Raw genomic sequence first — 13,111 nt, forward strand, 5'->3', positions numbered from 1 at the left:
CTGGTATAGAATCGCTACCAGTATCGGGACTGCAGAGTCGTATCGGTGCAGTGTTTTAAACCCCAAGCAGGCATGTGCATGAGCCACAGCAGCAGCCAGCTGTCTGCAAGTGGCAGCGTCTGTGTGAGGGAGTTTAGGGAGGTCTGGGACTTCGAAGGATCTCGCAAACATTTTCGAGAGGTTGTCTGATTGCTCCTCTATTCTGTTTCAACAGCCAGCGAGCAGGCAGCCTGTGCTGGAGTCTGCAGAGCTTCAGACAGTCTGCTCAGGAAAACTCACGGCTGCCCCCCCCCCCCACCCCCCCCCATTACACAGTAAACAAACGGCAACACATTGTCTGCCTCCAGATATTAGCAGTGAGATACAAATCTATAATTGTTCCTGAAACAAACAAAACAAACATTCCCTCTGCTCATATGCATTCAAATGTTGGAATTGCTTGTACAATTTTCTGTCGGGAACCACGGCCGAGATAAGAAGAAAGTGATTTAATTCAATCCTTTCCTCACTGACGATGCATTGTAGCTTCATCCCTCGCAGTCCTCCTCTGTGATTCTTTCCATGAAGTGATAAGGAGAGAGGAAAGAGGCAGGAAGGAGTGCATGGGAAAGTATCTGTGCACACGTCTGTGTTCGACGGTGTGTGTTTTCACAGGAAAGGCCTGGTGGGCATTTGGTTCTGGACACGGGCCCACATGCACAGATTTACGGCACACAAACATGGCTGTTAAAGGAAACAAAGCCACACACCCCCCCCCCCTCACAACATACCAACCAGAGAGCTGAAGGGCCGAGTGCTCACTGGTAATTACTACTGAAATACTCAAGCTCTCTTATCCGCGCATAAGATTGATGATTGACAGAGTGGTAGGTTTTCAAGTGTGCATAATTTCCTCTCTGCCATCTGCACTGACCACATTCACACTCTTATAACACGCATTCACTGGTGCCATCTGTGCTGTGCTTGCATCACCTGAGCTCTGTGAATAAGGACGATTTCACTGTGTCAAGATGAACTCGTGAAGCTATATTTCAACATGTCACACAACGAACAGCACGGCCTCTTACCAACGCCTGAATGCCTACGCTGATCGCCATGTGTGAGTTGCATCCAATGTGATCTTTTAATGAGATTTGATTCTCCTGTATACTTTCACACAAGACAAAAAAAAACAGCAGTTTCCAGGCGGGCACTTCGCTTTGCATCCTCAGCGAGGGAGAAACAGCAACCCGTCTCCCAGAATGAAAGCAATCGATGCTGTGCTCATATTCAAACGCACGCACCATAATGAGGCGTGAAGGTTTTTGGAGAAACCAGAGGAATGCCATTCAAATGAGACGGGCTTCGGGAAAGGTGTGAAACACATATCACAGAAAGTCATTTACACAATACAGAGAGCTATTATAGTTACAGCACAGGAGATTACAAATAAAACAATGTAACAAACAATAAGGTCACTCAGTTGACAATTCAATTTGAAGTGCAACAGCTGGAGGCATGCGTTGGTTGTTGTTTGGGGAAGGTGCAGTGCGTCATGGCGGGTCCGTTGGAAGGCTACTACTGTTGTGTTCTCGCCCACTACTCAACAGGAGCGTGCAATCAATTTGAATCAAGGTCATTTGCTCATTTCACTCCGTCTAGACAGCCGGTAGTACGGACGGATGACAACACAACGAAACAACAAAAAGAATAAAAGCACGATCCAACTCGTGCCCGCAGGCTACTCTGACATCTGGTTGAGCCAATTCATTTCAGTTAATTGATTAAAACAAAACGTTTCCAGTGAAGGGGGGGGGTTCAAATATTTATTATTTAATGAGCAGCGCGCGCATTCTCACACACAAGCACTGGCAAAACACGCAACCTCTCGCGCGCGCACACATCCATTTAGGAAATGTAAACAAAGCACATGTCAGTAGACACCGCTGCAATTCTTTATACCATTAACCGCTCAGACCAAATGCAGGCAGCGCAGCGTCCTGGCCATTAAATCCGCTGCTTACTGTTGCATGAGTAGCGTACACACTGTGTGGTGCATTCTAGTGGTGTATGCATGCAAAGAAAAGAAAAGAAAAGGCTGACTGCCGGCCTCTCTCGCCGTTACTTACATCATCCCATTTCATAAATTTGTTGCCCCTTCTGAGGCTCTCGGGCACGGACACTGGCTTGAGCTGCAGCGCGTGGACTCCCGGCTGTGCCCCTGCCATTGACTCGTCTGCTGTTCTCGACGCGCGGCAGGGCTAGAAATGAGTCACTACACCCTCTTCTACTCTTCTTTTGTTTTCTGCTCTTCTCCTTTTTTTTGGTAATCTGTTTAAAAGCAGGCTGACGGAAGCCCACTATGCTGCTGCCAGTATGTCATGCCCGCATTGGCGTCTCGGCTTTGGAGAGCTGTGGAGGCGGACGCAGGCGCAGCGGACCGGGGCCACTCACTGACTGAGCGACATGCGGCTAAAACATAGTCGAGGAGAGAAAGAGAAGGAGGGAGAGGAAGAGAGAGAAGGAGGGGGGGCATCTCAATGAGTTACACGTCTGGTTTCTCATTGTACAAGTCAACGCAGGGACAGGATCGATGCTTGAAGTGATCTAGCGCCTCCGTGCGTCCGAGGCAAGAGGATGACAACACGTTGGCCCCACAGCTTTGAGGCAGATGAGAAGGTGTGGAGAAAAAAAACTTGTAAGTGACAATATACTCAAAGCAGGTGCATGCAACAGTGATGTTTGTTTATTGTTGATTTGGGAGATTGTTATGAATGCATTCTGTAAGATTACTAGGTATTATTTTTCTCCTTGGAAGATTTTATAATGTGGTGTTTGGGTGCTGTTGTTGAAAAATCCTCACATGGAACTTGTGATCTGCTGTGTAGGATGACAAATATCTCATCGTAATTTCACCTTCAGGTGCAGAGGACCATTGGCAACAGGTCTCCTGTGTTGGGATATTAAGGCTGATTTATACTGGCAGCAAGTGACAGTATAGATTTCAGTCAAGCGGTGTGGCGGCAGGTGTGCAGCGGAGAAAAGAGCCGAGCACTGACTGGCCATAATACACCGTCATAATCAAAAGGGCTGCACTGATGTTGCAGTGAGAGGAGAATGTAAGTGTAGCAGTGGACTCAATTTCATTCAAATAAAATAAAGGGATTTCATATTTTTCCAACAGAATTGTATTCTTGTGGGGGGATATTTACATCAAATATATTGGAATGATCCAATCGTAAAAAAAGAAATACACGCATGCTCGTCAAACATTTCTTTTGAAAATGTGCACCATATTATTGTAAAATCCTGGCTATGTTCCTGGCATCATGTAAATGCAATTCATCCATCGTCATCAGACGGCAAATAAGATGTATTGTTCATAATTGCATATGGGCGGAAACAGGTGCTTCTTTAATTAAGAAATCAGTCCATGCCCATCAGCTATGGACACTGGTTTCTGCTTCAGTGCCCACACAAGTTCTGTGAGTCAAGACTGCGTCACCGGCGTTGGGACTTTTTTTTTGTTGAACTTTCTTATTCAACGAAACATAGAGCCCCTCTGGGCTTCGTACCACCCACACTGTCTATTTCCAAAAAGGAGACTGCAGTCCTATTCGAGTCCTCCGAGCGGTTTCCGCTCTGTGTCCGTCTGTGGTCAGTCACCGGCCGGCCCTGACCGACAGACATGGCAAACCCATCAAAGTCCGACGGGCACTTTTCATGTCAGACGTAACAGTAGTTGGTTTGAGTTTGCCTCCTGTCATTTATGATTGATTAACAGTGACAGTTTGGGGATCAGGCCCTGAATAGAGTCGTAGTCGGGTGGCAGCTCGTGAGAGAAAGTGAGAGAGGGATACAAGTGTGTCTGAGAGAGAGAGAGAGAGCGAGAGAGCGAGAGAGAGAAAGTGAGAGAGGAAAGACACAATGGCATGGGAGGAAAAATAACCTTCAAGACGGTATTTTCTGATGACAGAACTCCAAATGCACCAAGTACTGTCATAACAATGCGGAGACAAATGTTTTTTTATACCGCAAATGAGTCATTGTTATGCTCCATGCCTCAGACTTTCATTCGTCTTATCAGCCCTACGGTTCCAGCTCGCTCCAACATCAGCCACAGCACTCTGGCATGAGAGACAAAGGCCTACGAAAAGTACTTCGCCCACAAATGTCCTATTACCTTCTTCCAGAGAAACACTGAGCTTTTCAAATGAGGGAATTCAAATTTCTCTCCTTTTTGTTGAAACAAATAAAGCGTGGATGTTCCTATTGAAAACACAATCAGTTCATGCGCCAGGAAGATTGTAGGCAGAGATAAGAATGAAGAAGGCACTAATAAACAATTACATGTGCCTCAATCAGAAGATCCAAAACTACACACGCATCTTAATTTGTGTTTTGCAAAGTTCTTGGACGAGTGTCAGCAGCAGCATATTGGTGGAGAGGATCTCCACCAATCTCATCTTTTGGAACCACCACTTGTCCTCTGGAGGCCGTGGGAAAGATTTATTTCGCTTCCTAAACTGACTTTCTCCAGTTCAGGTGACTAGAAATACCAAACACATTTTCAATTTCGGCAACTGAAAGCTGACGCCTGGTTGCCAGCCTGGCAGTGGCTTTTAAAAGTTAGTGTCGAGCAGAACCTTCCTTAAATACAGTATATACACACACACACACACACACAGACACACACACTGGTATTGGTGAGGAGGCGAGATGGGCGATTTGCTTTATGTGCAGTGACAAGAGAGACTGAACAGCAGCGCAGCAGCGTGACAGCGTTCCTACATGCACATGATGAGGAACAGGTGTTCTCAAATGACTCCCTGCTGGAGCTTTCATCATCAATATCAACTCAAGATCTCTCCTGAGCTGCACATTCAGCACTCTGAACTACGGGCCAACGCGTCAAACCTGCGCGCCTTTCTGCCGAGTGTCAACATGTTTATTCTACTTGTATCATCCGGCTTTAGATGCTAACACTGGCTAGCGAATTACATGGTATATCAATGACCAAATGACTAACTAGCACCCTAATATTAACATTAGTTTCCCAAATTGGGTTAATTTCTTCCTAATTTCAGCTCTATGTGAGAACAATGTCGTGTTGTTCTGCCTGCTGGGTCCGACAGAATACTGTACGTTGCATTTGGGATGGCAAAGGGTCTGTTTAAGTTGAAGCTGGTACTGTCCTCTCTATGAACCCACACGGCATCCTGCAGGATAAAGGCAGTGCATGAGCAGCATCTTTTGGCCATCTGCTGCCAGTGCACTTTGAAGAACTACGACAAATGTCCGTCATTCAGTAAACAGCCTTTAAGCATGGCACATGAACAGGCTCTGTTAGAAACAATTGTTCAAGGTTTTAAGATTTGAACCTAAATCATAAAACTGAATGATTAAAATCCTATTTTGCGATTTATTGTCATGATGTGCATTTGAAATGTGGAGCAGGAAAAACTTCCATCCCAGACAACACTTTGTAGCACAAACTAAGGCACTAGGATAGGTTCATACAGTTAACATGTTCTATTATATGGCAATATCAATAATATGTTTTTTGGATAAATTCTTGTGGAAAATCAATGAAGAAACTTTAAAAAAAACAGACAGGAATGCCTTTTCTTGGCATTTCTGTTGGATAAAATTAGAGACAAATCAGGTTGCTCCAACGCATTGGTGCAAAAATACATTATTGCCATAAGGTTGTCCTGCTCACTGATAAGCCAACTTCTCCACAATGGTCTAATACTCCCACATCCATGTGATCACAATGTTGACCCAACCTGATTTAAACCTTTACTGTCATAATGAGTCATTCCTTATTCATAAATATCACAAAAAACACTGAAAGACAAAAGACAGTTATTCCACAGTACAGCCATGAAGGGAAAAAAAACAATTTCCAATTCTCAAATGGAATAATCAATTTAACGATGGATTTAGATGATTTACTGTTAACATATGAGAACACTTTATACGATTTGTTCAATAACAAACATCGGAGTAACTCACTAGAAACCTTGCAAAAGGTCTTACGTGTCAGCCATAGATTCTGTAATCCCGGATACTGCTAAATTCTCACTTAAGTGGTTATAATTTGACTATAATTGGAAGGTTTTATTGGTCAAAATTTAATTGTTTCCTGTGTGCTTTCTGGTGTGGTTTGAGAGACCCGACACGAGCGTGGCTGCAAATGCCCGTCTAACAATTACTTGGACAGGAAGTGTCTACAGCCTCTGGTGCACATTGACATCCTGAGCTCTGCGTCGCCATATAAATTCTGCTTTGTGTATATAGCAGTGTGTTAATGTGTGAAAAATCAACATACTGTACGCCGGGCGCCAACTGCAGGGATTAAAAGCTGTGAAGCAGAGTGGTTTCCACCATTTCCCTTATGCACCTGTGCAAAGGGAAAACACTGAGTAATTCATGGGCTTCCCTGCTAATTATGTGACTATAGTCTATTTACTTCTGTATTATGAAACCATCAGCCTTGGGATTCTAAATGGGTTCAGTTCAAAGAGTTCCTCTACCACTCATACTTATAAAATAGTGAGTAAGTACTGGCAGGCCTAACTACTACTTAGTGAATACGAGCTCTTCAAAGACACTGGGGATGTGGTTTCTTGCCTATAAAAAGACCAAAGCCAAACTGGGACTTTCAAGGCTTCTAATGGGACAGTGCATCAAGTTCACCAACAGAGAGTGCTGTGCCACAACTTTGTGTTTCCCCCGGCGCCTCTGCTCTGCTTACGATTAAGAATAATCCTTCTCTCAAGGTTCAGGAACTTCATTGTCCATTCAATCCAAATTCCTGCAAACTAAAATAACACGGAACATGTGCAGTGAAAAACGATATGTTAAAAAGTTAACAGCTTGCAGAGGGGGCCCCGGGCCTGTGGTTCAGGTCAAATTATGAGTTTAAAGCAAAACGCCGTGGCTCTTTTGCTCCCCGGCCCTGACTCTACTGACACAACAATGTGTTTTTCTCACATTATTCACACCTGGAGAGTTGCAGCGGCCTTGTGGGCGAGACAGGGGAGGCTTTAATATGTCTCGCTCCTCGCTCCGTTTCTGTGTGTAACCAAACACTTCTACTACTTCTATTGTCTTATCTGAGATTGAGGAGGGATGACAAAAAAAAAAAAAACTGGCAGGTGTTCTTCCCCTCAGGCTACAGACTTCAGAAATGAGGAAAATAGAGGGTGGGAGTTGGAATGAAAGGGAATAGCATGCATGCATGTATACATGCACACACACACATGCACAAGCATATACTTTGACACACATGTCTGAGTGCGTTGCAAGATCACACGGCCAGTGCTGTTACATGCAGTGTAAACATGTCTGAGGGTGTGTATTAAATACTCATTACAGAGGACTGGGTAAGCTCTGGGAGAGACTGGGAGAGAAAACAAACAAACCCCACAGGGTGGCTGAGGGGGGTGGCGAGGGGCCGAGGGAGGCCTCTCCCAGTGTAATTCAAGTTCAATAACTGACCCTTAACCTCACTCTAACTCAGGTTACACAGCTCTGGTGAGACAGATTATAGGCGCAGTTACCTCGCAGCTGTGGACACTATACACCTCTACAGAAGCTTTACACACACACACACACACACACACACACACGGTACCAAAAACAAAACAAAAAGGTCAGTTGGTAATGTCAACAATCAACTAAGTATTCTTGAATATCAAATGGCAACACGGATGACAGGTTCCCGATGCGGGCACCTTTTGGTATGATGTAAAGAAACTAGGACCACACAGAGCCCTTTCTTTCACAGCCAGGAAGTAGAAGACATCATTCACCTGCAGAGCTGCAGCTGGGCCAGTTTCACTCTGTCAGACAGAACTCATTACCTGCATGTCAAAATGATCGGGGGAAGGAAAACACAGCCACTTCAAGTATACCGGTAATTGTGCCGTTTACACCCATGCAGATATGGAGAAACCATGTGACCCGTCAGAGTTTCACCGGACTCATTCGTCCGCAGTAAAAGATCCCTCAGAGACCAGAATACAGAAGTTGGCTCTAACCATTAAAAAATAAATAAAAAAAGTCAAAGATGGAGAGGATGAAGGAATTTCAATTAGTTTTGTTGGCGATGTGTTTGTGTCTTCTTCTGTTTATGTTTTGGTGGTAGGGTAGCCACGCTGTTAGGCATGAGGTCGTCTGCATGGTAGCAGTTTTATTTTCTTAAGCAAAGAAACTAAACACAGAATCTCTAAAGTCGTCATTAAATTCCACAGCATTTAAAAAAACAACAAAAAAAACCTCCCTCTTTTCTGTGTTTGCATTAATATCGACTAAAATATATCCACCCGCCACATGAATCCAGATTTTTGCAACTTCCAGATGAGGCCAGTGGAAGGGCTGCACATGCCACGGTTGTGGCCGCGACCTAAAAATGGTTCACATCCCATTGCTGTGTTAGCATAACCACGGTCACATGTTTGAGGGAGAGACTAAAGTGAGGGAGAAAGAGAGAAATATCTGCTAAAAAAACGACTTTTTACGTGACAGTTCTGAACAATAACAACGGGTGACAAACAAGACAGAAGCGTGGAGATGAAATCGATTGCCGTTCCCTTTGACCACTCCCCTCCCAGTTGGCTGTTGCGTTGGGTAAGACACAGTCTCACCCCAGACATCGGTGCCTCCGGGCATCTTTTGCTCCCATTGTGTGGCGCAACAGTAGATGGGGCTGCAGGTCTGTAACACTAACAGGGGGGGAAATCGGGCTATTTAACCCAGTCCTTTCTTCACTCTTTTCTTTTCTTTCCACCAGTCCCAGTGGACTCAATATTTATGTGTTGGTAAAACCAACATGGAACGGGGAGTTGACCAACATATCGAGTGCCGAGGTCTTGTCAGAAAGGCCGTAAATTTGCATCATTAAAGCTCATCCTCTGGGGAGACGGCGGGGCTAATTCAAACCATCTACGCACAGCTGGGAGAGACAAGTGGGCTCTCTTCTGGAGAGAATTAAAATGGAGAGAAGAATGTCTTATGTCTCTTCAGCCATTTATTATATCAGAGTAAGAGCTTGTCTGTACGGCATTTCCCCGAATCATCTTCAGGATCAGGTCCAATTGTCATTTCAAAACTGACATCTTGAGACAAAGCAAAAGGCATCATTGTGTCTAAATGAAAACCAGGATTTATAAGACTCCTGCACCTCCCACTGTGACTTTACCATTAAGTGTGCTTGTTATAAGATCTGCCAATCAGCAATGGACAAAGGGTCTATTGTCCATGGCCCGCTATGGCACAGATCCAGAGAGGGCGTAAAACTCCTGTCTACTCTGATAGCGATCTGTAGCTAAAGCCCTTCTTCCAATCCCTACACGCAGCGACTACCGCAGTGCTGACTCAGCTTAGGCCGCACTAAGATGCTGATCTAAGGTCAGTTTTGCGCCCCACAAATGGTTTTAAATGGAGGATTAGCAGGAGGTAAGCTGGTCATAGGTCTGTGCCTAAGGCCAGGTGTGGAGTTAGGGATCAGGCCTTGTGCTGTGGTAGAGCTTTTTCCCTTCAAGTGGGCCTAAATCCCTTCAAGAAAGAAAATGTTGATGTTTACATCCTAGCTGTGACCCCTTCTTGGCCTCTCCGCTCGAGCATTCCTGCCATAGCTGTGACATCTAGCTAAGCTTTAGGACACCAGGGGGATAGTGAAAACAACGCTTAATCACAGCCACAGGGCACCTCCATGATAACAAAGCAACCCCTTAACCCCTCTTTGTTTGTGTGGGTTCCTTAATGCATGTATGCATACATGTGTGTGTGTGTTCCGTCGATGCTGTGCTCGGATTTCTTGGTCCAAAGGTGCCCTTTTTCTTAACGCAGGGTTTCCTGGTCCACGGCACATTTATTCTGAATGAGTCACCTTCTTACTTTCCTCAGAATCGGAGCTGGGCTTGTTGGGATAATCACAGATCAGGCATATTTACTGTACACCTGGAGGGGGATTCCCAAAACATGTTGATCTGAATGTGCACTGAATGGAGCTGTCAAACACCACGACGCCCCAAAGGTCGTGCGACGGCCAGGATCGCAACAGGGCAACAGTTCTAACACAGTATAGAATGTCGATCTGATGATTTCTTTCCAAATCCTGGTGAGTTTTGTTTCCGCATGCTCTTCCTCTGTCATGAAAGAGTCATGCTACACTGGACACAGGTGAGATACAAGACTAACCTTAACGTATAACACAGGTTTAAGATCAACAAGAATATATCATCAATTTGAATCAATTACCTGGGTATGCGTTCAACGGACAGATTTTACCATGTAATCGATTTGATGCACTCACATTCCCCGTCAGTGTCACAGAGAAAGGAACCGTTTGGATAGCGCTTTCATTCGTGAGCTATCAAGCAGTGTAGTAAGGTTTGTTTTGCTGGTACATGGCTCTGGCTGCGGACCGCTGAGCTCGAGGAGATAGGTCAACACAGGTCAACCAAGTCCAGCTAAACAAACAGGCGCTATCAAAGAGCAAATTTCCTGTCCAATCTGCAAATTTTTCTTCTTCACAGTTAGTGTACATTCACCAGATGATCCCGAAGGAGGAGACGACGGGTGTGCGCAAGTGAGTGCAAGTACAAAGGGACTTTGTTGATTGGTCACCTGAACGCGTATGCCCGGTTATCTCTCGATTAAACGTTACAGCGGAGAGCAGAAAGAATCAACAAAGTCGATCATTCACACTTCTCAAATTGTACATGAGAATACTCACTTATAAACTATTCTTGTCCTGCAGAATTGGGATTTGATACGTCATATATAACATTGTCCGCACATATACAAGAGTCGTATTATCATTTCACGCTAACGTAGCATGCTAAAGGGCGGTTTCACACAGCACTTAACCACCAGTGAGGGTTTAGCTGTAAAACCTTGCAACATTTCAAATTGCTTCCCAGCCATAATTCCTCCATCCTCTTTGACTCAATTACCCGTCACCTCGCCAGACAAAGGACACACTATGGAGGGCTATTTCTCATGCAGACATGCGTACGTATACGCATGCACTCCCACAAACACAGCCGCGCACACTCACACCGAGGAACGATACAATAGTTCTTATGGTTGCTAAGCGCTGTTGTAATTTACGGCGGGATTGGGTTGCGGGCTTAGCGCCGCATCAGTGTCTTCGCACCAGGGGATGAGCGTTGGCCGACAGGCCTTTAGCCCTTCTCCTCTAACTGGTGGGGACATTCAGCATGATACACAGACTTCAGCACTGGCTGAATGTTTGGAATATGAACAAGCAAGAGAGACTTTATAAGTAACTTAGCAGGTGGTGTTTTTCTATTGGGGCTAGCACATTTTTTTCTGGACCCTTTTTTTAGGTTTTTGAATAGAATTTAATATACATTTTTACGGAGAACGCTGCCAAACAACCAGCACCGTGGTTGCCAACAATATCACATCTTTTTTGAGACTGTCTAAACTTTGCTCTCAGGGTGCAGATATATATGTATGTATTCTTTCTTTTTTTTTTACCCTAACATATTTTCAAGTCTAGAAAACTTATTTTGCACGAAAATGTATCTTTTCTGTGCTTTCAATTACGCCACAGACGAAGCTTTTGTCAGACATTTGAAAGAAGTACAACTCGGGTCTCATCAGAAATATCTTGGGGATTACACTGTGTATAATCCCTCTTACTCTGACCCAAAAAGTCCAACATATCTTCCAGAGTGCGTGCGTGCGTGTTTGTGTGTGTTGCGTTGCTATGTCTCTGCGTACAACAGTCACTTAAAGTACAAGAAATGTGCCGATGTCAATGTGTGTTCATGCTGCGTTAACGTGTGCGTGTATGGCGCATGTGTGCATCACTGAGTGGACCTCCCCCGCCACACTGCAGAGATTTTTCATCACATGAAAGCCAACAGGGGGTGGTATGCATGCAGGGCGAGTCGCTTCCATCTGCCCCGTCCACTTAAATTAGTGGGGCCTCGCATCCAGCAGCATCTGGTTCCAATATGGAGCCAGGCGGAAGGGTGGGTGCCTCACTGTGCGGCGGAAAATACAGCCTACTGTACCTTTAAATAGCCCTCAGGAGGCTAGGGACGGATGCTGGCCCTATCGCCCTGTCCCAAGATTCTTTGTATCTGGCCTAACACTTCTTCCCTTTGAAAGAAGGACAAATGTACAATTAGGCAGGAATGGGTGCGATGCTGTGTTCCGAGCGTGTGTTTCGCAGAGCCGGCTTCAGCAAATGGCGGCTCGACTGGCGAGAGGTTACGTGCCGTCAACCTCCCTCACTGCTCTGCGGTGAGATGCACCGTCTGACCCTGGCCAGGCTGGGTTTCTCTGGTTCTGCTGGGCCGTGTTTGGGTTAGCCTCTTGTTGTTCTGGTTCTGCTGCAGTTTGCCGAGCCAGGTCTCTGTCAGCACTCCTCTGTGGCACAAGTCTGCAAAGATTCCTCCTCCTCCTCCTCCTCTTCTTCTTTCCCTGGACGAGAGGCACTTCAGAGCTTACCCATAATTCAAAGGTTTCCATCTCAACCATAATTCACACTGCGCTCTACCCTAACTAAAGGGGCTGTCTGCAACTACGGTGATTGCATGTTTGTCAAACGAATTGTCAGCGCAGCATGCTCAGTTAGAGGAATGGAGTCGGGCCAGAAACATGAAGATGACTCGCTCACACACTGGACCGCGTGCGATAGTTTCAAGCTATAGTCATGTACGATCTGTAGGATGACGTTAAAACGCTGTCCTGATAAATAAATGCACAAAGTGTGCAAATGTGCTTTACTAGTAACAGCAGTTACAGGATGCTGAAGAAAATAGGTTATGTCCCTTCCTATCAGTTTGGGAAGCCAATGACACCACAGCAGAGGAGTGTAAAGCCAGTATCTTGGTACGGCACATGTCATGTGAAGAGAGACTCGACTAAATGTTTTGGGAATAAAGTTTTTCCACAAAAAGCACCTATGAATCAACAAAAGGATGATAGTCTGTGTATCTATCCTACGATGCACTTTGACTGAAAATATATTGACGGCACAAATCTCCTATTTCTGCTCAAAGTTCACTTTAACAATGATCAAGATTGCAAAAAAGACAAATCTGAAGTGACAAATATTACATGACTAACGGCACTATATCAC

At 45.1% G+C, this 13,111-nt stretch overlaps 1 protein-coding gene across 3 annotated transcripts in view; it reads right to left on the reverse strand.

Moving 5' to 3' along the window:
* Positions 1-2,351, reverse strand: part of plcb1l (phospholipase C beta 1-like) — a 90,614-nt gene extending 88,263 nt beyond the window's left edge. For all 3 annotated transcript variants that reach the window (XR_013772891.1, XM_079291331.1, XM_079291332.1), the window contains exon 1: positions 2,109-2,351. Coding sequence is in view for 2 of the 3 variants with exons in the window: in XM_079291331.1 (XP_079147457.1) it covers positions 2,109-2,207 (99 nt within the window). In the remaining variant the exon portion in view is untranslated. The remainder of the gene's footprint in view (positions 1-2,108) is intronic.
* Between the last annotated feature and the right edge of the window lie 10,760 nt (positions 2,352-13,111).

Source organism: Melanostigma gelatinosum (assembly GCF_949748355.1).
Source record: "Melanostigma gelatinosum genome assembly, chromosome: 19".
NCBI classification, from domain to species: domain Eukaryota; kingdom Metazoa; phylum Chordata; class Actinopteri; order Perciformes; family Zoarcidae; genus Melanostigma; species Melanostigma gelatinosum.